This window comes from Parambassis ranga, chromosome 19 (assembly GCF_900634625.1).
Source record: "Parambassis ranga chromosome 19, fParRan2.1, whole genome shotgun sequence".
NCBI lineage: Eukaryota > Metazoa > Chordata > Actinopteri > Ambassidae > Parambassis > Parambassis ranga.
In genome coordinates, this window is record NC_041039.1 from 7252640 (window position 1) to 7279338 (window position 26699).

General features: G+C 40.5%; 1 protein-coding gene across 2 annotated transcripts in view; it reads right to left on the reverse strand.

Moving 5' to 3' along the window:
• Positions 1 to 26699, reverse strand: part of dock1 (dedicator of cytokinesis 1) — a 138710-nt gene that overhangs the window by 24671 nt on the left and 87340 nt on the right. For both annotated transcript variants that reach the window (XM_028429969.1, XM_028429968.1), the window contains exons 28-37: positions 21111 to 21212; positions 19632 to 19726; positions 9339 to 9417; positions 8292 to 8392; positions 4263 to 4321; positions 3604 to 3752; positions 2413 to 2498; positions 1950 to 2106; positions 1220 to 1260; positions 832 to 922 (exon numbers count right to left, since the gene is read on the reverse strand). In XM_028429969.1, the coding sequence (XP_028285770.1) occupies positions 832 to 922; positions 1220 to 1260; positions 1950 to 2106; positions 2413 to 2498; positions 3604 to 3752; positions 4263 to 4321; positions 8292 to 8392; positions 9339 to 9417; positions 19632 to 19726; positions 21111 to 21212 (960 nt within the window). The remainder of the gene's footprint in view (positions 1 to 831; positions 923 to 1219; positions 1261 to 1949; positions 2107 to 2412; positions 2499 to 3603; positions 3753 to 4262; positions 4322 to 8291; positions 8393 to 9338; positions 9418 to 19631; positions 19727 to 21110; positions 21213 to 26699) is intronic.

The following is a 26699-nucleotide window of genomic DNA, read 5'->3' on the forward strand; positions in this document are numbered from 1 at the left end:
GAATTAAAATAATAACAAGTCCTGCAAATGCTGCCATGACTCCTCAGTGTGGAAAATGTGACTCAGTCACAGCCTGCTCTCCCCTGTTGGGACGCATACAAAGGTTGAAGCAGCCACCTATTTATGCAAATACAGATGAGATGTTGGATGCAGCCATTTTGGATAAAAAGGCAGAGACTAACAACTTCAAATTCAGGGTATACCAAACCCCGACTAGGAATAGACACTGCTCTTTTTTGCAGTTTGAATGCGGTATATTTTTGGCAGCCGAAACCTTCGAGGCGTTATATAAAAAAAGGTACAATTATAAAAGAAATGCTTTATGACAGCCTATAAATATTTATGCATCTAATTTCAGTGTATCACTGTGTTAAATGTGAGGCAGAAACCTGCCCTTTTCTAATCTTAAAAGCAGACCTGCTTTGCACTGATCTACACTAGAGGGTTCTTTTTTCAGCTGACAAAGAGGACAATAAAAGAATACCTTTATCTTTAGACACCTCTGTGGCTGAAACTGCTTTTCTTCCTCTGCTTTAAATATGATGTGGCTTTTTTTAAGATCAGATACAAGCCGTGATTTGCATTGGACGAGCAAGGTGAAAAAGACGCCGCTCAGCAAGTCTGCCTTCTTAGCACCCATCTCATGCTGAGGTGGAATTAAAGGGGATTGCAACCCCGTCCTTCTACACATTCTAGCTCACAGATACACACTTGTTTGATGCCTAAGGTTAAATGCCACCTGCTTGACAACAGCTTAACAGTGGATGTAAGTTCTGTGATCTGCGCTGATTTAAATACAGAGTGCACTCTGACATTTAGCTGTTTGTGTACCTTGAGCAGTTTTGCGTGTAGCAGCAGAGTGTAGGCAGCTTCAGTGTAGTTGTCGCACTCTTTGTGGAGGTCACACAGCTTGTACAGGTACCTGGCAGGAAATAACAATGATTAATGGGTCATGGGTTACAGCAGACACACAAGTTAACTCTGCTACACTGTTATGTCCTGATAGACTCTTTTACCTCAAATAACACCTGACAGGCAGATGGAAAACTCTGGCTGGTGAGAGCGATTTATTCATTTTACAAAGCCAAATATTGTATTCTGAATCTCTTGGGTGGAATACAGACAAAATTGTAGCTCGGCTGATTCAGAGTTCAGAGTTTTTCAAGTAATGTGGCATATTGTTTACGCCTCAGAGGGACTGAATGTCTGCTGGACTTACCTGATGTACATTTCCTCTCTGTCGATCTCCTTGTAAAAGTTCTACAGCATGGGAAGAGACAAGGCGTTAAAAACAACAGATTATCACTGGTTACCATTAACTAAAAGACTGATGTACCCACAGGTGCTGCCAATATTTGGGGGGTCTCCACAGACTGTAGATATTTAACTTACTGCATTTTTACAGCTTGATACTGGATACTGGATTTTAACCCCTTGTGTGTTGCAAAGCAAAAAGTTGCTTGATGTTTTTAATTTTCATTTTTTTCACCACTTTTTTTTTGGTAGAGGATTAAAAAAAAGTAAACTTGTAAAAACTGAGTGATTTTCGGAAACTTTGCAGACTTTGATTCAGCACTGACAGAACACGCCTCTGATAAATGTTACATGCAGGCCATCTGCATGCCGTCTTTTCAATGGCAGTGGTCACGTGAGACCAAACTGACATTTGGGTGCTCCCACATGAAATGTCACTTCACAGACGGGAGGATGTTCAGGTGAGCTGCTTCATGATAACGTCTAGATGCACTGTGACATGTGGAGGTGGCTGCTATTCTTTTTTGTCTGTGTGTCATCATACATCATTATGGCCATTTTATTGCTAACATCAGCCTTTCAAATACATAATAATAAAGGTGATTTATACTTGTTTCATGCAGGGGGCTTCCATGTAATTATACTGTGTATCCTAGGGCTTGTGTGTACAGAGGGGTTAAAAGCAGCCATCTTACGAGCACGTTGACGGTACAGCTCATGCGGTTTTCCTTGTTCTCATCATGCATGATGGTCCTGTAGTCCAACAACCTCTCCAGCAGACGCACCACCAGAGTGACAAAGTTCTCCCCCGACTTGGACAAGTACTTGTGCTTCCTGCAGTGCTCCAGTAAGCTGGAGTTTATAGTTGGTGCAAAAAATGTTTTAATGTAGAAGAAGGAGAGAAAGCGAGAGAGATGAGCTTGTTCAAATGTCAAACTTTTAGCCACTGTGGATTTGGGAAAACATTCTTATTTTGGCCCATTAAAGCAGAATTAGCATCTAACTGCTCTGAGAGCAAATATCACAGTGGCAAGCTGTGATGAGAAGTCGTATGATCATCAGCACACTGTGATTATTTTGAGGAGTGCTATGTTGCAATTAGCATTATCTAACTTGTGAGAGGCTCAGGCGTAATCCTGCCCATTAATCAGCACTTACATTTTCTGAAAGAGAACTTTGTACTGCTCGTCTCCGCGGCCTCCCTCCACCTCATGATCCAGCTTGGTGATGATCTCGTTCTCAAACTGCAATTAGACAGAGCAGGCGTAAATAATCAGTGCAGCTAATTTTTCAATTCATTAACGCCAGCTCCCTGTCTCACCCCCCCCCTCTCTCTCTCTGGATCAAGGCTTGGCTTGGGGGGGTTGTGCTTTGACTTTAATCGTCCGTCTCTTGCAGTGCAGCACAGCTGGCTGTGAGCTGGAGCTTTCTGTTCCTTATTAAAGCTTTTCTCTATCTGTTTAGATTTTGTTAGAACATCGAGCAAGGCTGCATCATGTGATACATCCTCTTTTCTTTTGCTCTGTTGTTGCAGTAGCTGCTGACAGTGATACATGGACCTTATTTTCCTAATATTTGTAGGAAGCAGCTGTTTAAAAAAAGATTTTATTGCACCAAAACAAACCAATTTTCACTGACTTGTTGATGTACTCGTGTGCTGGCCAGGCACATATACAGTACAGGAAAGTGCAGCCAAGTGAGAAAAGGATATAATGCTGCAGCCGCTGATTTTACTACAGAGACCCAGTAAAGACCCATTTTACTGGCATATGGCCTAAAAAGAAGGCAGGCCAAAGAAATATTGATCACATTTCACTAAAGGCAAAATAAAGTGGCATTCACCTTCAGTGAGCCAGATCGTGAGTGACACATTGGCTTAAGAAGCAAAAGACTGTACTATTTATATATATATATATACTTTTTTACAGGAAAAAGATCTTGGAGAGAACTGTCTTGACAAATTCCAGCAGAGAAATTTGGAAACCACCATGCTGTTTTAAAATTTAAAACATAAGCGTTGCATATTTTGGGCGCTCCCACAAACATCCCCAAAGCTGAGAACGTCTTATGAAGGAAGAGCTGTAACCAAACGGATTTCCTCATGCAGAAAGGCTTAATTTTGCACTGTAACGAGGCATAACATTAAGTTCCTCTTTCCGTGGCTGTTGATAATCGCGGCACAACAAAAGCAAAGAGATTTTCAGAATTACATGTGAGCTCTGGGCTATAAAACTTTATATCAGATGAGACTACTGTGTGCATCTCCTTAGACTGACAAACCAGAATTCCAACACTTGTCACCATTTTTTTTTATTCTACCCCGATCCTACTTTTCTATCTTTCACGCACCCGCTGAAAGCTGCACGTGAAGTGAAACTCGCACTGCATCATGTCGAAGAAGATGGGGATGGTGGCCTTTCTCAGCTCGATCTCAGGGACTAGAGTCATCTCCAGGATAGGTCCCACCATCTCAGGGATGAACTTGATTTTGTGGGGCCCTTTAGAGAGAGAGAGAGAGAGAGAGAGAGAGGGGGGGGGGGGGGTAAGAAAGCACGTGTGCAGTATGATAATTAATCCACATTTTAAAGTATCAAACAAACAGGAAATCTGTCTCCTCTCATCATCGTTTACGTGAAAGTCGAGCTGTGAATAACTTCAAACCAAACAACTCTAATTAAAGGCTCAGATGCGGACGGTTATAATAGGAAGGGAGACACAGGTGCCCAAATCAAACACCCTGATCTCTTTACTTCAACCTCATTCCTTTGAGACTTGACTGCTGAAGTCTCTCTTATCATAAAGCCAATTAACACATGATTGTCTATATTTAGCTGGTGTAATAGCTGCTGGGGTCCTCGGTTGGCACATAATCACAAGCATTAATTGAGAGAACAACTCTCCAACATTTGTCAGTCGCTGATGCACTGAGGTGTGTGAATTGATTCAGAGATTTTTTTCTGTTACTGTCATCAACAGTAATGACACATAGAATAAAATACTTGAATTACCTAGATTGTACCACATATCCCTGATTTCAAAGCCAATCTGTCTTCTCATGTCCTGGTACCTGAAACACATGAAAAAAGACACAGTTACTTTGCTTTGCTTCTCCATGACATTTAACGCACACAAAGGAGTCATTCGCACAAATGCACAGATGACTGCAGTCAGCTAGCTGTCAACTGTAGTCTGGCTTCTGCTCTACATTTGAAGAAACTAGGGGGCAGATGACACAAGGCAAAGTGTTTGATCAAACAGTTGACTTGGTGCATCAAGAGCCTTTATATAAAACAAAGATTTGCAGAAGAAGCTAGGAGGATCACTCCTATCTTAACTCTTTGTCTGGCTTTTGCGAATTGAGGGCTCATAAGCTGATCAGCTCTGCCATGTCGAGGTCATGAACCAATCTCCATGGCAGCTTGGTGCCTTTCTCCCTGCATGCCATGCTGTCCCAGGTCACAGAGAGGACAAAAAGGGAAGTGGAAAGGACGAGAGAGATGGCACAGAGTGAATGATGGAGAGACTAACCAGAGTGGAAACAGGGTGCAGAGAGGCAAGAAAGTGAGAAACCAGTTCTGAGAAAGCGATCACATGAAACAAAAGTAATGGCTCGGGCTCCCTGGACAGATTGGACAAAGAGAGTAAGTTCAAGCATGATGTTTTAAGATCAAGAAATAAAGATAACAGTCAAAAGAGATTTTTTTCCTTATTTTCACAGCCTTTGTATGACAAAAAGGAAACAAATAAATTACATTTATATTATATTATATGTAAATAAATGTAATTTTTCAACTAATTACTGCCTGTATGTAATAAATATGCTTGCATTTATTGGCATAATTGTGATTTTTGCTTTTTGGCCATTCTAAACCTACAGCATGTTTACGCCTCTTTTCTGTTATTTCAGCATATGTTGAACAAAATGAACAGTATCGAGTATCTGTGCATAACTGTGTACAGCTGATTTCACTCAACCTTACAACATCCGCTTACTTAAGGCATGCATCATCACCAGAGTAGGATGCATGCAAAGCTAACTGCAATGTATCTGCTGCAGCTGCAGCAAAGAGTGAGATATTCTGAATGAATAAATGTCACACGAAATGCCCGGAAAGAAAAGATCAAGATTTGCACTTTTGAATAAGCACCACAAAATGATAAGAAAGTAGCGTGAGAAGCGAGTCAAAAATATTCTAAATAATTTTTTAAACGTGTTTAAGTGTCCTCAATAAGTTTTTAAAGGTCCTGTTTCACACCGTGAAACACCCTCCAAGCTTTAAGCACCAGTGTTTTCTTCAGCTCACAGAGCATCAGTTGATTCACACTAAATGACTTCTGAGCAGTGACCTCTCCTTCTTCTCGTCCTAGCACACTGATGGCATGACACCTTGGTGTGACATTGCAGAAAGAGAGAGGGAAAAGAAAAGGAGTGTGAATCCTCTCCTGACCTCTAATTAATGTCAATTTAGAGCCACATCGTGATATTTCAGAGCGCCCCTCATGGAATTCTGAAAAGCCAACTGATTGTTTTGCCAATAAAGCAGAAAGAAGCACTAATGTGTTTTGACAGAGAGGATAAGAACATTGAAAGAATCCTTAACAGAGAAGCTGCGTCACCTCTTTACAGCCTTGCCAGGTCAAAAAGCTTTACCATATTTAGCTGTCAAAGGAAGGAGTGCTGCAGAGCCCAGGGATTGATCTTCAGAGTATTGAAAAAAAATCAAATATAATCGGTTGCCTACCCCTGTAAATTACTCTATAGCTGCACGCAAAAAATGGTAATGCATTATGTATTACATCTTTTGACTATTTTGCATCTCATCAACACTTTAATCTGCAACTATGTGTGTGTATGTCTGCTCACATAGCACGCTTGTGTGTCAGAGGGTTTCTATCTCCACAAATGTGTGTGCAGATGACTGCGCAGGAGGCATCATGTCCTCATCTGAGTGGAGACAGATGCAGCTGTTCTGTCACACTCCTGCAGGCAGCAGGGACAGGCAGCTATGACTGTCGGCTGTCAGGACCTACAACACATACCTGTCAGCTGCGGGCGGAGAGCTCTCCGAGAGGTTAACTAAGAGTAACATGTCTGCAGGGCGAAGGTGTGCAGTGAGTGGGTCTGGGGCTCTATTGGCAGCTTGTGTTGTGTAATGCAACTTTGCCAAGAGGGCAAAGATCAAAACTGAGAGGAAGAGGGGAGGAAATGGATGTGAAGGCATGCGGTGATGGAAACAGAGGAGGTGGAGAATAAAATACAGGGAGCAGTAGATAGAGTAAGAGACGGGAGAAAAATGATTGACAAGAAGTGGCCAGTAAGGACAGCTCAGATGTGATCCAAGCCTGAAGCAAAGGAAGTGTGAGACGTTCACAAAAGCTGACATTGTGATGCTCCTTCTCCTCATCATTCATAAAAGCACGTCACGACAATGACACTGTAGCATGCTCATTTTGCAGCTGTATATGTGTATGAAGGACATGCTCCCTTGCAATAACCCTTATAAACTTAATGAAAACATTTAAGCAAACTTTAGAGGACCCTGACCGATACTTTTTGTAATGCTGGTCTGTTTTTAGTTTTAAAGGTGGGAACTCTTAACGCTGCAGTCTACGAGATCTGCTGCCTTATGATTTATCATTATTGACTTATTGTTCATGTTTAATCAATCAATTAATTCTGATCTCATTTTACAAACCAGTTGAAAGTGTCTTGAACAATGTTCTTGTTCCCATTTCCCATTTAGTAATTGTTGCAGCTTTAGATCATACAATGAGGATGTAGATAACAACTTTGTGTGTTTGTCAGCTTTTGATTTAACATGGCACAAAAAAACTCAAAGAATGGAAGGATCTGGCTGTCTTGACCTCAAGGCCAGCTGCCGTCTGGCCTCATCGCCCTTCATCGGAGCATCAAACGAATGCTGAACAGAGAGCCAGAAAATGGAGACTAGAAAACATACTCTTGTCCATGTAGTGCATATGGGTTGATTTTTAAATTGATATCACAGATATGTTGGTACTTGCACAGCACTATACCATATAAATATATTTTTAAGGAACACAATGTGGAAAAACCTCTAATAATTACATTTGATGTCCAAACATAAGATTTGTCCTCCTATTCTGACTCTGCACACATTACACCAAGTGAGAGAACATTATTAGTAACACACACTTCACTTACAGCACTGGAAGATTTGTAAATCAAACAGCAATGCTCCACAAATCTTTGATTTCACCCCTCTGTTCTCTGCTCCTGAGCAAGGCACAGTAATTGGTATTGCAGGCAGAGCTGACAGTTCATGCACCAGCACACAAGGATGCACAGAGAGAGGCAAAGGAAAGAAGGTGAGCATTGGGTGCAGGGTCAGAGGCAGAGAAGGAGAGTGGGTGGGTGGAGGTAGACAGTTCCTGTATAATACCTGTCTTGAATGTATGAAAACTACCTGGTTGTATTGAAATGGTATATTTAGGAATGTCAAATAAGCAATCTAGAAATAGGGGCAGAGATGAGCTCTTTGCTGTATGTAGCCAGAGATGGCTATGCAAAGCTCCTGTCTACTAGAATCAACCAGACGCTTCTTTTGGCTCAGTCTGACAGGACTGACAGAAGCTTGGAACATCTGTGTTCTGTGTTTGGCTGTTTTCAAAAGGACAAATTGATCAACAAGGAGTCTAAGTTTTATAAACCGGCTAAAAATGACCTTTTTGCACCATTTCTCCTCTAGTATTGGAAGGAATAAGAGGAAAAGGCTTGTAGTAGACACTCTGAAGAGGGATTGTTGATAGGTTTCAGTGTAAGATGTGCTCTCCATAACCCCCAGAGTTGCTCTGAGGCTGTTCTGCTTTGCTCAGAAGGGCAAACAAGTAGAACAGCCTCCAACAAAACCACTGGGTGTTGTGTATTCCTGTGAGCCCCTATGTGATGAATATATAAAGCATATATATATAAAGCATGATCATGCAGGGAGAGGGGCCCCGGCTTTGTTAGTCTGAAACCAGGATGTCCTGTGGATTGAGAAAGTGCTCATACTCACTTGTGGAAAATCTTGGCTTTTTTGTCACTTGAAAAGTTCTCCAACTGCAAGGACTCCTGTGTGAGGAAGGCCACAGCCAGGTGGAAGTAGTTGTTCCAAAGCTGATCCAGATAAAGGCAGAGAGAGGGAGAGAGAGAGCGCATGAGGTGGGGAGGAAAAATAAAATGAAAATGTCATTTAGTACTAAACTGTGTGGGCAGGAAAGCTTTACAGTTTCATTAGCTCAAAAGGCTGAGATGAGATGGTTCTGCTTGTGTGTCGGGAAGCTGTCGCTGTGGATGAAGAGGTTGGTGATTTAGGCCAATGTCCTCCAGAGCGCACTCTCAATCAGACAATGACAGCAGCTAAAAGAAGTGCAGTACAGTATCCTCCATTTTTCACAGCTGTACAAACAGTCCACACAGGCGCACAGATAAGACACCTCATGATGAGTTGAATATGGAGTGTGATAGAATAATAGAGCACACAATTATCAATGAGAATGTCCATGACAGGATAGGCGTAATAGATGCAGAAGATGACTGTATATATTCTATGCAGATAAATTGTCTTCATGTCACTGAGCTATAGCTTAAACTGGGAGGCAATCGTGGCGGCATTATTCATGAGGGCAGCTCCAAGTACTGTAAGTCATACAAAAACACTGTTAGAATAATAATCCTTACAGGCTTTAAAAGCTCAGAGCAGTTTAGCTGTTGACAACATCCTTCCAAGTCAGACATTTAAAAAGCAAGTAGAGAACGTTCTTCTATTCCAGGGTGAGCAGGTTAAAATATTCAGAAATGCACATAAAATTGCCAGCCATTACAAGCAATTGATGTTCCTCTCTCTACAATTTTTATGTCTACTGCCTTTGGTGATCTTTTTTTTTGCCCATTCAGAAAGTCCAACAATGCCACATCTGCAATTATCACTCTGAGAACTGCTGGTAATATTGCTTAAAATGTTAATCCACTGCCGCTCCGACTAAAAGATAGTTTTGGCTGTTTAAAAGCTTGTTGTTGTTTTTTTTTGAATGAATGAATCTTGTTCTGGTAAAGTTCTTACCTGCAGCTCAAAGTTTGTTTGATCCAGAAACTTCCTGTTCAAAACTCCAGCATACTGACTGATGGCTCGCAGGAACACTCTGGAAAGATAAGATAATCGGTTACTTCTTAGAGCCCTTTAAAAGAAGGTAAACCTCACTGCCCTCAATGTATCATGTACAATAAATGACAACACTCCTAAACATACATGGACCATTAAGTGTGCAGTGACATGATGCCTTCAGCCAGTCAAACAGATGAAGAAATCCTTTACTAAAGCATATTTTCCTGTGAAGGTAAGCTAATAATACTAGCAAAAATGATCATATTTCTTGAGCTGGCATCACATGTCCAAAGAGATGGTAGGATAATAACAAAAAGAAGCACTTGCATGAGACTACAAAGGCAACTTTTTCCTCCTTGCTCAAAAATGTGTGATTCAAACTTTTTTTTTGGTCTGTATTAATCATTTGAACCTAAAAAAGGATTTTGGAGGTCAGTCTTGTTTATCAAGGTACCTGTGAGCGCTAAATACAGGTATTATTTCTTATCACTGCAGAACACTCTGAACAGAAATACATTAACAAAAAAAAATATTTTTCTTAGGTGTTAGGGTGTTACTGGGGTCATGCAGCTAAAACTACTTATGGATACAGAGACAACATTTGGGATGAGAGAGCTGGCATTGGACCTCAGAAGCTGAACACATTTCACAGTAGTAGGACAGTAGTTTTAAATCAGTTGCCACACACTAAGAAAAATGCAGCTCCACAAGGATTGACTGCTGCACTTTGAACAGAGCGCAAACACGGGTTCAATCTTTCACTTTGACAGACTGAGGTACAAAAGGCCGGAGGCAACCCTGAAAAAAGATGCAATCAGTAGATCTTAATGAGACCGCTGTCTGATGGGTTAATCCACTCTGATGCTGCAGAATTAAATGTTAATAACTTAAGTGGCATGAAGCTTTTAGAGGGGAATTATGATTGCTACTCATAGAGTCAGGGGCCATCCACTATTTAACTTCATTTCCTGGTAGAACCTGCCATACAACAATGTGTGTACCAATCTACAAATTTACCCACTGAGGGGAAAAAAACTCCATCATGAATGCAGGATAAAAAAATGACTAGCACAGCACATTCAATGGACTGGTTGATATTTTATTTAAGGAACAATCACCAGGTTCCTGTGGTTTTTTAATCTGTTAGTGTGAGCAATGATTGATCAATAAGCCAAATGGAACAACTGATTGGCCAGAGCAGTGTATGAAAATGCATCAGGAAGTGATGAAAAATGGCAAGGTGACACAAGGACAATTGTTATGCCACTTGAGTGGATTGCATTAGGGTTTCATGAGCAGGCAATAAAGCAGCATTAAGATACAACAGTCTGGTAACCGACAGTGGCAGGTAAGCATGTGTCTGCTGCACAGGTCTCTGGCCTTCATGATGACCTGTGTTAAACACTTAGAATTGGATGTCATTGTGGGAATCAGGAAGTCCAGTGCATCACCTTGGAGTCTCTTGTTTTATGTTTCAGCAATAAGGTAGGAGGGATTCTGAGCCTTACAGGAAGGTCTATATTTCTCCTCTGTGGAGTCAGGCCTGGGGTTTCCCCATCACCTCTAATAACTGACCTTGAACAGGAATAACCTCCGTGTTAACACAGAAATGCTGTGGGGGTATTGTAAAACCATACAATATTCATGTCCCACATTTATATCTATTGCTGACTAAATGCTATCTGAGGCTGATGTGTGATACACATTATGAGTGACCTTAACCATTAGCTGGAAAGGTTAACTGTCATTGAACACCTTTGGATATGCCATTAGAAGTCAATTTCTCTGCCTCTTTGGCCTCTAAGAATCCCCGCCCTCGCCCCGCCATCTCCTCAGCACTCAGACAGCCTATTACCACCATCCTGTCTGCACGAGTGCAGCCCCCCCACCCCCGCCCCTCCCCCCTCTGCACACCTCACTCAATTTTCTGCAGCTATGAACATGCCAATATAGTTGATACGCTTAACACTGGCCTAATGCTAAAATCTGCTTCCTTGCATTGCACCTGTGGGTTAAGAAAGAAATACTGCTCAATGTGCAAGGCTAATTATTGGAAGTTTTCTTGTGTATATCTAGTGCAAAAATGAAGTGAAACTACATTGTTTTCCTCCTGCTCCTGGATGTTTATGTCTGGTTGGGGCTATAGTAACCCAAACATTTTAATTGAAAACTCAATAGCAGTCAATATGGCGTGTTTAATGACAACTAATGATCTGCAACATTTACATCTGCATTATTTCAACTCCATTCACTGTCTTTTATTCATCTTTAACTTCAATTGGACCATACCTGAACATTGACACTAATCGTGGGGAAAGATGTGCAAGAGTTCAGCTAAACTTATTTCTAATTACTGATAGCTGTAATTTCTACAGACGCTGAACACGAAGGTTGCACACAGCTACAACTGCTGGGTCACACAGCAAGGAGAAGAGCAAGATCAATGCTTTTCACAGCTTCGGGCTAAATGTGACTCTACAGGAAAAACTAAGCTGTAATCAGACATTTCTTCCTCATCTCCCTTTTGAGTTGAAGCACTACTTCATGCTTCCACTGCAACTGCTGAGCAGATGAAATTTCCTGTGCTCTGTCTCACAGACTGTTTTCTGTAGGCTAACGTGAGATGTTTTGGATAAACATAGTTCACAAGTGTCTCTCTCTCTCTCTGTTTCAGATGGCAAAATAATAAACTCCACAGACTAAAAGCCTATTTCAAGCCAGCAGTCTGCCCGAGTACAGACATATAATGGGCTTTAACGAACAGACAGGACAGTTCCTCTGTGAGCACATCCTGCCATTAATTAAAGTGAAAAACTTAATGAGGCGGATGAAAATAGAATATACTCTCCCTCACAGTGGGCTCTGACTGAGAGAGAAAAAAACCAAGACTATTTCAAACAAGATTAAAGGAACTCAGACATAATTTCTTGAACTTTGAAATATATATTTTTTAATGTGGGTTTAGAAGAATGAAATTTTAAAACGATGGCCCTTTGGGAATTGAAATATACGCATAAAAGTTCTATTCTGTTTGCGAGTTAGTGCAAAAAGATGTAATTACTGAAGAGTCTATAATTAAACGCCGTATTGATTTCACTGTGAATTAGGACTGTCTGCATGGTAAATATTGAGATTGTATTAGTAGCCCAGTGGAAGATGCTTCGGCACCACAGAAGGAAAGTAAGATGCTCAAGAGGGAGAAAGCAGTTCTTTATAACTTCATTACAACTACAGGCAAAATGTTAATGACTGGGAAATTTAAACTGCTACAATGAATGTAATCAAAGGTTTAAGCAACAGATTGAATGTTTGCTTTATGCCTTCAGCTAAGACATTAACGTTGCTGGGTACATTCTCAGAAAGCTGCTTTTCAGGTTTTTTTTTTTCATCCTATGTTCAGCTGGGAAATCAAGGCAGCTCTAATCATCTCCAGGAAACAAACACTCTACTTTGGCATTTTTATTAGGCAGTGCCAGTCAGAGCAATGTAGCACCTCTAACACATTTGATTCATACTGTATACACATGGCGTTAATGTGATAAATACACAATGTCACACTGTCAATGTCAAAAAAATAAATAAATCACGCCATTAGTGCTGACTGATGGGTGTCGCACATTTACATGTAACGCACAGGGATTTGCTTTATAAGCCTTTTTTGGCTTTTTTTTAAACATTTCTAAATCAGGTGACTTCCTCAAGACTGGAGCTCTGTCAGATGATATGCACCACAGACACCTAGCCTATATGCTAATAGAATGTTATCAGCAGATCATACTTGCTAATTGAGTTCAGAGAGCATCACCGATAATGATCGTAAGCTATTTGCATATATTGTCGACTATCTGGCATACCAGCCTGCGCTCAGAGATAATGCAAGGTCAAAAACCTTCATTATCAGTTCAATTAATTAAATTAGATTAGCTTTATTTCAGATACCTGATCTAATATTAGATCATTTATCTGTCAACATGCACAATTTTGTTACAACTCCTCAACAGACTGTGGTGAAAATATGACTTTCACAGAAGGGTTGTATGAATTTATAACGAGCGGAGCACCCTGGGGATGCTAAGCGAAGCTCTAATGACTCAAAAATATCACTGGGGTGAGTCAAAGTACTGCTATCATCTGTAAGACCTTTCCATTTACAGGAAGGGAAGAACTCCTCACGTCCACACTTCGTTTTAACATTTAAAGCACTTTTAGCATTAAAAAAACACACAAAATTGGTAGCAACAGAGGGAGCAGAGTCACTCAGACCTCCCTGTCTGCAGCACCTCCTGTGGGGTTCCCTGCTGCTTCTAGACCAGCAGGAAACCATAATCCTTCCAGGTCTGGGCCGGCCATAGGTCTCTTTAGAGTGCCGTGCCTGGCAGACCTCAAAAGGGGGCATCCCTATCTAGTGCATGAACAACAGTACAAAGACATGACTGAATCAGTGATCAAGTGATTCAGCATATAAACCTTAATAAACCTTAAACCAGTAGCATAGAAGAATGTGTTGATGTTGGCAAAAGATGAAAGACCTGACATGGTGATAAAAAGTGTGAACATGATGATTTTTAATAATAGCTGATTGTCAAAGATATAATAGGTTGTGTGCAAAGTTGGCTATGTATTAAAGTTTCACTGTTTGCAGCAGAAAAAGCAGAAATAAAGACTGAGCAGAGTTTAATTTCTGCCTTTTCTACTGACATGTTGTGAACATGCAATAGCGCCTAGTATCTTTTATCTACTGTAGAATGAGAATACTTAATGATTTGCTAAAACAAGCGAACATGCGAACGAGGAGAGCACTGCTGGAGTGAATGACCCCACAGGCTATCGAGATCCTGCCTGTTATAGAACTACTGTGATGAAAAGTTCCACTCCTCTAAACTTGGCAGGACCAGGCAGGGTGATGTGAGCTCTAGACTCAGAGCGAGCTGCCGTCCACCAGCCTATAAACACAGAGATCTGAGCAGCTACAATGACAGCAGCAGCTGCGTTTCATCCAGGGTAAAAGTTTGTGAAGAGGTGGACGGATTAATAATGAGGCAACACAGGCCGATTTAAACACAACTCTAAATATTAGCAAGCAGGAAAAACTCCCACTTTCTGCACACAGTGTTGGCAAAGTTCATGTAGCGGCAAACAGATGAGATAATGAGATACAGACAGATGAAACACAAAGCAATTAAAACAGGTTCTAAATCTTTAACATTGTATCTTTTTCATGACTTAATCACATGATATGTCTGTGAAAAAGAGAACAAAGCATTTAGAAGGGTGAGACTGGTTCCTTGGATTCATACACCCTCAACAACAGTTACTAATAGTGTATCTGAGATGATTATAGAGCCTTAGCATATTAGCAGACTGACATTCATGCCATGGCTGCCCCCTTTAATCACCGTTGATTGCAGTGTGCATCAAGGCTTGTTTCAATGCCAACTTAAATACAGATCAGATATGCAGTTGTAGAATGGGGCCATTTGGTATGACATATTGTTGACCTAAAGACAGAAGTAATTGCATGAAAAGAGCATTCATTGAGTGTACTGCAAACATGTCACTTTTGTTCAGAGAGAAGAGACAGAAATGAGACGCAGTATAGTGTTCACGTCTGCCCTTAGTGTACTAAGTGACATTTTACACTCAGCAGAAAATAAATAATGAATCAGGGTCATCAACAAAACAGAAGTAGACAACTATTGAACACATTTGATGTAGATTCTCTTATTCTCTCAACAGGATTCAGAAGTAGAGCGCTCCTTCTCACTTCTTGACCAATAGGAAGCAGGAGCTTAGTGGTCATAATTTTGACAGTGACTGCTAATACTTTTTACACTGAGTAAATGAGTTGTATACTTCTAGCAGTGTTCCAGCTGACAGTTTCCCTCCACAGCATGCACCCCTGCTGCTTGTAGATAATGACTTTGATAAAATCAGGTTGAGAGAAATCACACTGGATGTTATCGCTCTTCAGGGGGCACTTTTTAAAAGCTTACTGACAGCCTATGATCACAGTCACTCAAGTGCACTGCACACCATGGCCACACCGTGCTAGGACAAAGCCTTATCATCAAGCAGGTGCACACATAGTGGGAGGCATTAACACAAACGTCTAGTCAAGCAGTGTGAGAGGTCTGTAAAAATGGTGGCTGACATTTACAGAACAGATCTTTAAGAACATTTGGAGATGGAAGAATCAAGCTTTTAAAGCCATGCTGACAGCTGATAACAGACATACACAGAGCAATGCATCATGCAGCAATCACATTTAATGATTCTCCCTGAGATCCTCTGAAATCTCATTACTGGAGAGTCAGCAAATTAACATGGTCAAAGCTTTTCAGCATAAAATATCAAGGAGCTGAGGTCTGAGTACTATGAACAGATCTAAATGTCAACACAGCAGAGATTTTTCTCTCTTTTTTTTACTCATAACTTACATTCTTAGAGTACGTGCCAGAACTGGTGTTTTGTGGCTGGCTGGTGCATTAACTATTATGTCCAGCATTTCCTCAAACGTCGTGGTCTGGAAGAGTAATTGCAGCCTTATTAGAGGATATATGGTAAATGAAAACTGCTGCAAATGGGCTGTCAGGTGTAAAAATCTACTGACAACATACTACACGTCCTCAAATATGTCTAAAAAAATGTGTTGATTGATGTATAACACATTTTCCCCCAAAAAATATGACCACTGCTAATCTGATAGACGCTATATCCTACAAGTATGAAGTGGATCAGAGGAACAGTTGTCGAGAAAAGTGAAGCAGTGACGTGGCAACATATAAAAATTCTTCGTTTCACTATCTAAAATAAATATTTTTACCTTGCACTTGAACTAAAGGTAACCACAATGAAGTGAGAGGCTTTCAAACAGCTTTCTCTTCTTAACATGAGATGTCAGAACAGATACTGCCTCAAGACCAAAGACACACTTATTTTCTCTTGATAGGTGGTGCAGAGGGGCAAACAGGATCACAGTCTGTTTTGCCTCTATCCTTGTTTCCTTCCAGACCTGCCTTTCAGGCGCTGGTTAGTCTTTAGTCATTAGTCAACTCCAAATGACATGCATCCTGCTTCAGAAACTCTCTTCTAATGAGTCTGTGAGGGACTGATGGAATGGGTTACGAAGTTAAAGAGCTGCTTCTTCAACTTGTCTGGGCTTTCATCTTTTCATCTGCCAGGAAGAGCTCTCTGAGAACTCTACCATTCATCTCTCAAAGTACTATTCTTACACATAATTAAGAGAACGCAAGAAACTTTGGGTGTTGTTCGGGGAGATGAACAGAGAAGGGCATCTAATCAAACATTGAAAATATGATATGTCCCAGTTAAAAACAAAACAAACAAACAAACAAACAAACACTGCAGAATGACAGTTGTGGATAACAGGAAAAATTATATATTTAAGAACTCAGCTATGATTATGAAAAAAAAACTTGATTTGTTCAAAATCTTTGCGTTGTTGCAGTAATTACAGAGGTTAATGAGCGATGCTTTCAGAGTGGGAGAAAAGAAAAACTCAACACTTTATCAATTTGTTAAATATCAGTAATTACAGCTGATCAGCAGGCATAATTTCCTCTCAATCTCTTAATTAAGTCTTTCAGTTGCTGCTGAATCTACAGCTGGTCAAGTGCTTCACCTTACAGCTGTAACGGACATTGTTCAGATTAAAGATGATCACTGCACAGTGTTGCACTGATTCAGTACATCTCAGGCTGAAGACTTCCTGAAATGCTTACATGCAAATTAAAAGATCTTCTGGTTTCTGTTACATGCCAGTTTGTGACAAAGATCTGGGACATTTTAAGTAGAGGAAACCCAGAGAGCAAACTTCCCTATTATTTTAGACAACAAGTACGAGTCTATGTCTATTGCCAATTAGCTGTCACTATTAAGTCATGGCCGGTTGGCATGGGGGAAATGGCAGCCAGTGGCCAACCAGCCTGCTGCTGCTGCTGCTGTCCCCGGGGCAATTAGAGCCCATAAATCAGTTAACAACCTGGAGGAAGTAAGAGTTGATGGGTGGATAAGGAGTGGGAGGTGATGCCCATCTCATTAGCAGTTCTAACACAATGTGTGGACATGAAAGAAGCGTCTGCTACAGTTGAGGGTGGCAATCCATGTGCTGAATGTGGCATGTGTGAACTGCCCAGAAATAAGACACTATGAGGAAGACTGCGTAAAGTGCTTAGAATCTATTTTCAAAGGTTCTAAATATGTCTGGAAAAAGTTTTTTATGATCATTAAAAAAACTGTACTTGGTTATAATTAGAATTCAGTTAATATATTAAATATTATGTAATTTATGTATTACTTATATAGTTAATGTAATACAAGGTTAATTAATGTACCAAGAGGTTCTGCCATTGTAGCATTTAATTCATTGGCAATCTGTCAATCAACACGCATGATAAAAGTGATAATTATACATAGCGTAATTATAGGCAGCAGTGCCAGTGCTACTTGTTCCTATCATGTTGGACTGAGGGTAGAAAATATGCTAAATTGACTTGTTGTTATATATAGTGGTACAGAGTGGTATTACACATATGATGGTGCAGATTGCAAATCAAAAGATTTTTGCCAATCTGTCGTGCAGCAACACCTGCAAGCTCAAGTATAAAGCCTGTGCTGTGAGTCAGACTTATTGACAGACTTCATCATCATCAGTGGCTAAATGCTCCAACTGGAATACAGAATTAATCTCTTGGCTGTCACAAACAAGTGCAAATAGACAAAAGGTTCAGTCGGGTAAGAATCTGCTGATGCAGAGAGATGACACATTGGCCTCCAGTCTGCAAGTCAAAAATAAAACTTTTCAAATGCTACAAAAGCATGATCAGAGAATGAATTGCTGGCAGTTCAGGCATATTCATCACATCCCCAAGCTGCTCCAGAATGTACAGGATCAGAATGGGTATGGAGCATTTAAATGAGCTTGTTAGTCCAGTGTATGCAGGCAGAGGCACGCATTGTTAATGTGTTGTGTGTTAGTTCGGGAGGGTCAGGTCGGCTTTATTCTCCGGCATTGCAGAGCAGAACAGATGTGATTTGCACACCTGCCGGGCACCAGGGAGCATCCTAACAAAGCTACGCCGGTGTCTTCTGTATTGTGACCCAGGTGGCTGACAGTGTTTTCAGGAAGGGGAGAGGTGGGATGTTCTGAATTCCAAAAGGAATCTGGCTTCCAGCAATCAGGTGGACTAATAAAAGCAATAGAACCTAAATTGAGAAGCAATGCAATCTCTAGTCAAATGTCCTTGCTGGAAATAATGCTGGAATGAGACCGGGCAAAGGCTAAAAACTAACTGTTGCAGCCATCTAGGAGCTGCTGCTATAAGCTCTGCTGAAAATGGCCACTTCAAAGCTGTGCCACAACAGATACAGCTTCAAGCCTCGTTATGTCAGTTTTTAATGCCTTTCTTTTCTTGATTCCTCTGGGACCTTACCAGATCTACACAGGCACCTTTTGAATGTTGGAGGTCGAAGAGGTTCAGTTGAGTTGCATTTTTGGGCAGCAGATTTTAGCAAGGTAGAAAAACAGTGATATCTGGATTTATTCCCTTTGTAGCAGTCCACTGTGAGTCAGACACTGTTATAGTTGCAGTGTTAAATCTTGAAGTAGTCTTTTATCGCATAGGTCATTTTCACAGTGACCATGGATTTTATAATACATGTAGGCCATGTATGGGAATTTTGTTGTTGTTTTTTTTTCTGTCAGCCGTTTCTCTGCCAACTAAGCACTATGACACACTCTGGAGCACTTCTCGTCTTAAAAGATACAAATGGAATAATAAAAAAAAAACTTTTTCTTGCTCTAACTTCTTCTGACATGTATACAAATGTATTCCAAGTCTTGACTAGAATACTCTTCCAAAATTGTAAAGCTCTATTCATCGTTTTATATTCTCCACAAAAAACAAATCAGGTAAGGTTCACATTAATAAAACACCGCACAACAAACAACAAAGTAAGGAGATGCTGAGACTAAGTTTGGAGATTAGCAGGCAGCATACACCACAGCATCTATAATTCATGTGATTGTTTGTGGCTCCGCTGACTGCTCATCTGATTGCTACACTGCTGAGGCCTTGTGCCGATATTTGCATGGGGAGAAAAACATTTGAAAATACCCTCACCCACTTCTCACTGCTGTTCCTTAGCAACAACAGTGCGGGCAGTTTAAAGCAACATGGTTTGTACGTGCGCGTTTGTGTGCGTGCACGTGTCAAGAAGTGTTGTACTTACTTATTTTGCATCATGTTCATTATAACCCAGTCTGAAGGGTAGACGTTTTTTCCAATGAGATCTTTAAACATGATAAATGTTTCCATTAGGAAATCCTGCAAAAGAGAGAAAGTTTTCACAATGAAAACGGTTATTCTTCCCCACCTCCAAGCAACCTGAAATGAACTGTTGTAGTGTGTGGCTAAAACAACTAAAGTCAAGGTGACATTTTTCTCTTTTATAGGTAGCACTTGAGTCCAATTATAGAGTATGTTCTGAGACTACTACTCTTTTGGTAACACTTTTCATTGAAACATGTAATTATCAGCTATTAAAACATAATGGGACAACTTGAATACTGGGTTCAGTTATACTACCAATAGTTCTCAGCAGCATCACAGCATCAGAATCTCCGTCCTAACTTCATAGCTTTCCAGGGCTAGAAGTTTGTGGATTAAAGTAAAATAAGATAAATTGTGCAGTTCTTGCATGCACTGAGTGATTATGCGGAAAGTTTTTGACAATTTGCACAGAGAGAATTATATTGAAAAATAAATGTGCAAAAACTTCTTCTATTTTAAGCCATCAATTCATCAATCATCCTTTATTGCAGTTTTTATAACTTCTTGACTCCTACAAATTTCAACCTATTCTTCTGTCAACAGCTTTCTTTTCAAATTAGTGCCAGCTAACTACCTAAAACATAAATATGCATGTAAATCTATTTCTGGTTGTAGATGTTCACTCTTGGATGGATGAATCCCTGTGCTATTGTGGTGGCGTGTTTAGAGGTAAAGCTGCAAAACAACAAAGTCCTCTGGGCTGCAGCCAGCTCTGTACTGTGTATTATAGCCCACGCCAGCTTCAGGAACAATAAATCTGCAAAAAGATCCAACTTCATCACAGTGATTGCTTGTCCTGCTTTGGGAGCTAGAGAAGCGGCTGCAAATATGGCCTGTGTACAACAATGAAGGTGAGATTTCACCAGAAAACACAAAGATAAATAAATATTGTTTTAAGACTAAGCAGTATGTCAATCTGGCAGGGAATGCCAGTACTGAAATATAAATTAGCGACTGAGCTCAAATGCCACTCCCCAGGGGGAAGAAAATGTGGGATTTTCCTACTTGTTCAAGCAGAGTGCTAATCTGGCAGCAGATAGAAGAGAAATACTGCTGTAAAGAGAGAATTATGCAGAGCTGAAATCTATAACCTCTGAAAGATTTTATCCCTTCTCCATGACTTGTTGGCTACAACAAGTGATCCGTTTCCCTCAGGAGCTCCTATCATCAAAAGCATGCTGCACCTGTAGCCGCCTGAGAGCTGGGACTTAAAGAAATTCAATTTTAAACTTTATTGCAGTGAAAACATAAAAAAAATGTAATCAAAATTATGATTTCTGGAAAAGACAAGAGCACAGTATACTGGACTGCTGGATCACATTTTAAGTTATTGCATGAAGTGTATCATCGTGCAGACACACCGATAAGATGTACTTACCACCACATCACTCCTTATCTTGCCAAAGGTGCTGATCAGATGAGCATAATGATAGTCGTCCATCTGCCTCAGCGTGGCAGTCATGCTGGCCACAAAGCTCCCCTGGAGAAGAAAAAGAAAAGAGTGCATTCAATATACAATCAAGTTTAAATTGAAGACTGAGCACTGAATGACTCTGCCTTTGATTTTGATGGCTACTGAGTTGATTGGATCTGAGTACTGAAGCACGTTCTGGCCCCCAGGTTTGGAAAGGTAGGTGCCCTCACTTGGTGGGTGATCTCATTAACCCCCTGCCCTCCACTCCCCTACTCTTTGTCTCCACTGATTATAATGCCTGTGAGGTCCCTAAAGTGTCGTCCTTACTGCGCACTGCCCTATCCTGGCTCTGGTTAGCTCATGCTGCACAAAGGAGATAAGGCAAAGGCGGTGTGTGGCAGGCTGGGTAAAAAAAGGTTGCTGCTGCCAGTTAAGTGCCCTTCCTTCGATGTGTATGGACAAATTCCAATACATACTGGAGAAAAGAACTGGGAGAGCAACTGGAAATGTCCGTCCTGATTATTAATGGAAGACCATATAAATTGAACCGTTTAAGTTTGACAAGATGTACAGAAAAGCAGAAAGACACAGATGCCAAAGAGATTATGTATGATAATTAACAAAATATGTAGGCATAATTATGAATAAATCTAAACAATTCTAAAAAATAACTCAATTTGCATACACACTTTTTAAACACAAGAGCACATTGTACTCATTTATTGTTATACTTTTATTGCTGTGTCCCACACATTAGCTAATCACTGAAAATGCACCAAAGATAGATAAAAATGGATAAAGATATATTACAGTGTGCTGAAGAAAAAGAAGCGCCATATGAGCAACAAACAAAAAACATTTCTTTATAAATCCCCCATTTAACCTGACTGGCAGCAAAAGGGACACAAGTAACAATAAATTATAACCCATTTTCCCGAAGCAGGTTTTACTCTATGACTGGTGGCGCCTGGTTGGGCCTTTAATCTGGACAAGCAATACCTTGGTTAAGCAAGGACAACTGCAACTGATATAACTGGGCTGCTTCATGGTAGTTAATCCTCACATGGCATTTAGTTTTGCTGGAGAACTTCTCCTTGAGCAGTAATTAGGCCTGACCCACCACAACACAGCAGAAAGGATACTGAGCGTGCGCACACACATGAACACTCTCTTACCTCACCTGACCTGTTCTGGTTTTCTTTTAACTGTCTTTTAACTATCTTGTGGATATTCTTTTCTCAGTTAAACAAATGGTGATTATTATTTCATACACACATACACTATGAGGCAGTGATGACAGCAAAACGGTCACTAATGCAACATCTGTTATTTATGTTTCTTGCTTGACTTCTCTCTCTCTAGTGCTTCACAGAAACCAGTGCGACTCATGTTATATTAATGTAGAAATTTGTTTTTTTTTTCTTCCGAGGCACAGAGGGCAAGACTCTTCCATCTGTGAGGGCATGTAAGCCTCAGTTAGCCTCAGTTCTCCAGCATAAAGAATGGTGAACAAATTTATATGGAGCCTGATTACAAAGTACCAAACAGACGAGTGAGTTATAAAGTCTTTTAAATGTCTTGTCCTCAAACAAAGGTGGCTGTTAGTTAATCACAAGATGACTGATGACCTTTTGCTCCATCTTTTAGGTGAGTTGGTCTTTTTAAAGATTTAATGTGTGGTTAACAGACTTGGCAGAGACTTTATTAATAGAAAGAGGATGTCTTCAAAGCTGACAGCAGTCTCTAGAAGTCACTGGAGCCCGCTGCAGCAACTCCACACACCATGTACCGTACACTAGAAAGGCTCTATCAGCTGGAGGGAATCCCACATTTGTTCATTCTTTCCATCTCCTCAGCTATGAATGAATCCCCAAGATAAAGAGCCTTCAGCAAACTTTACATGCTGTAAGCCTCAGTGTGAGACTTGCCATAAGGCTCCAAGCCTGCATACAGTAGCATAAGCCCCTTAAGCTCACTCCCAACATTCAATCAAGACTGCCAACAGCGCAGCCATACATCAGCCAACGTTACTATTGATTTTATTCCTGTAACGTGCTGCTCATGAATGAAACTTAAGCTTCCAAACAAATGCGATTGCAGCTGCAGGCACTAGGATCAGCTGGCAAATCCTGATGGCAAATTAAATACAGGTGAGGGATCTTGCAACCATATTCCCAGCTAGCAAGAGTGTTTAGAATGAGACAAGAAAAAGTATTCAGACCATGGAATGCAAAACAGGAACACAAGCTGGTAAAGCAGGTGTACACAGGTCATTCAAATACTTTTCATTCAAAGCCATGGAATGCATACAGATAGACGTGCATTGCTTTCGGGAGATGAGGCGAGAATAAAGTTCAAGACTAACCTCAAAACTTATACATTTTCAGAATGATGTGTTTAAGAAAAACATCCAGGGTGGGGAAGCATTAGTCCAATTAGATGCACACAGGAAAAGCTTACCACTGTTGATTTTTGTTGTTGCTCTATCGATCATAAATCATCATTGCATCAAGAGTGCAATGCTGGGAAGCAACAAATCCCTTTACAAAATACAGACGGGGTGGCCATCCAGAGAAACACTAGTTTCTAATAAATCATATTCCAATGATATTTAAGGGTACAGACTTTATGAACTGTAAAGTCCAGTACTACACACTGTATAGAGTGTACAACACAGCGAATGCTGACAGCTGCAAAAGCATTCACAAAGCAGTAGAGTTGTTTAGAGTGAACCAGCGGCACTTCAAGGCCAGTCAGTCCTCTCAAGGTTTGGGTCTAAACTTTTGTCATTGAGATGAACCCAGTGCAGTTACCATGACAACTCTTTTACTTCATACTGGAAAGAGAAAAAGATAAAGGGAAGTCAAATAAAGCAGTCTGAGGAAAGAAAGGTTCGGAAAAGAACTTGTAACAAGTGAGTCGATTCAAAGGAGGTACCCGACACTCGGAGGAGCTCCCGGCTGTGGTGGAGGAAACAAAACACAAAACAATTATTCAGCTACCTGCCTAAAAACAACTGAAAACCAAAAGAAGGCTACGATAACCTGCAACAAGTGCTATTCATTTCTCTTATGTACACGGTTAATTTAAGTTTCACTGTGTGACTGCTTTAACAAGTCGTGACTTGTTTGTATTCTAACTTGAAGGCTCAACTCATTTGAATTACATTGTGTTATAAAAGCCATTTTTTTATTAGTGTTGAAAATCCTGCCATTAGACAGAGGATGCAACACTCCACACACATTAAATACCCAGAAATGAACAAGACTTCAAATCATGAACTTTGCTGACAGCTTTGTGAAGCTTTTATGTTCAGTGAATGCTAGAAACAAGCGAGTTGGCTGTAAAGACAACTATTAGTGTTACAATGTACAAAGCATTTTATGTTTCCTTGTGAATTCAATCTTTCTTTTGTTATGTTTTTTATACATGATAAGTACACACACACACACACACACACACACACACACTAAACAGTATATACATACACACACCTTACCACAAGCAATGGAGATGACATAGCACCCAAAGGAACAGGCAGAAAAGCTGATGCTCATAGAAACAGTTATTTCATGGCCACCGAGTGAGCTACCATCAATCCAAAAATGTATCTTCTAAAATAACTTTTTAAGCCAAACAAAAATAAAACTCACTACTGAGATCTATCAATGGATCTTGAGGCAACAGATTTCATGAACCCTGCCTCTATATCTATCTTCAGCTTGAGTGCAAATGAAACACATTCTTAGCGGAAATGAAAAAGTGGTGATTAGAGGGCATGGCCAGATCCATCATACGCTGCTCTCTCGCTTGCACCTCTCTGATAATTCATCTCACTTTAGTGCCTGACAGCAGAGAAGCAAAAATTGATGTTTGCTCTAGCAGTGAAGGGTTGCCCTATTAACAGAGCATTGTTTAAGCCTTTAATTAAGCCAGTGGGGAGTTGCTAGTCCATTGAGAGTCATACCCTGAGCTCTAAGTTGTCTCTGGAGGAGAAATAGAAAGATAGGGAGGATGGGTGGATGACCAACAGGGATCAAAATGACATCCTCCTCCTATCAATTGTGACGCACATGGAAACTATGTGTTTAAATCTGAGTGGGACGATATATTTGTTGAAAGCATAAGAAGAGACATGCACACAATGGGAAAGAATGAACCATTGTTGTGTGCAAAAAGTTCCACTGAGGAAATCTCCAAATAAACCTTATGATGTCCGTCACAGGGGATAAAAAACAAAAAACAAAAAAACAAAAACAAAAAACTAGGTATGCCTTTAAAAACATCAGAAGAAGTTCGCTGTGTATTTTTTGTAAAATACAGAAACATAAGTGTTTGGTTATCACAATAGACGTATATTAATTGTAATCCATAATTAAATATATTTACTCACAGGGGACAAAATGGAAAAGGGAAAATAAAAAAAAATAGACATTCAAAAAACGAATTAATTTTTTAATTAAATATTTGTTCATTTCAATGCTTCATTAAATATTGGAATTTATGATGCTGTGTCACTTTTCTCTACACACTATCACACACACATAAGCAGCACAACCAAATCACTGAAATACTAGAAAAGGCAGCACTTTTTACACAGGCCTGTCTAAACGACACGTACAATATACTTGGCCACTGCTGCATGATTCAGCCGGCACACTTGGCTCCTGCATCAGGCCAACAAGGTGGCAGGCAGGAGGGTCAGCCAATGGAAACAAGTGGAGGACCTGTTAGAGGCCAGCTGATACCATTCACACTTCATTTTCTTTTTCGGCAGCTGCTGGTGTAATGCACGCTGATGTCCAGATAAACACTTCACAACACATAAGGATAAATAATAACCAGAGAAATCCTGGGCAGCCAGCCATGAAAGTGACCCGTTACGCCATTCATTCAGACAGCATCCAACTTAGACAAGCTTGAGAAAGCACTTTCACACTCTAATACATCAAAGCATAATACTTCCTTACAGACACCTTAATTTATACAGGAAAACCCCACTGAGCGAAGGCTACTTTCTCTGTGTGTGTAATGTCGAGCAGGCATCATCCACTGGAAAGGAAATGGATGTCACTGTCAGTGACAGAGTGGAGCATGTGGGGGGTCTGTGCAGGTCATGTGTCGTTGTGTCTTAAAGCAATTACATGCAGACCAAACAGCCTTGACTATTTGTTACAAAAGGTTTAAAAGTTGAGGTCAGAGACAGTCACAGATTTGAATTTGATGAACGACGGCTACAAATTCCCACAATTTCTGACATTTCTGGATCTTTTTTTTGTACCACTTCATACTTTTTTTTGGACAGCTTTGTACACACCTTTGATGAAAAGACCAAAAAGACTGAGGCAGATGGGGACACACTCACACTGACGTATCTGCTAGGCACATTTTCAGCTCCGCTTCTCTGTCAAAGGCTTACTGGAGCAATGCTGCTGCACAGCAGACACATCATATCAGCCTGTCAGCTGACACACACACACACACACACACACACACACACACACACACACACACACACACACTTGTCTTATCTATTTTTTACAATTGTTGAGA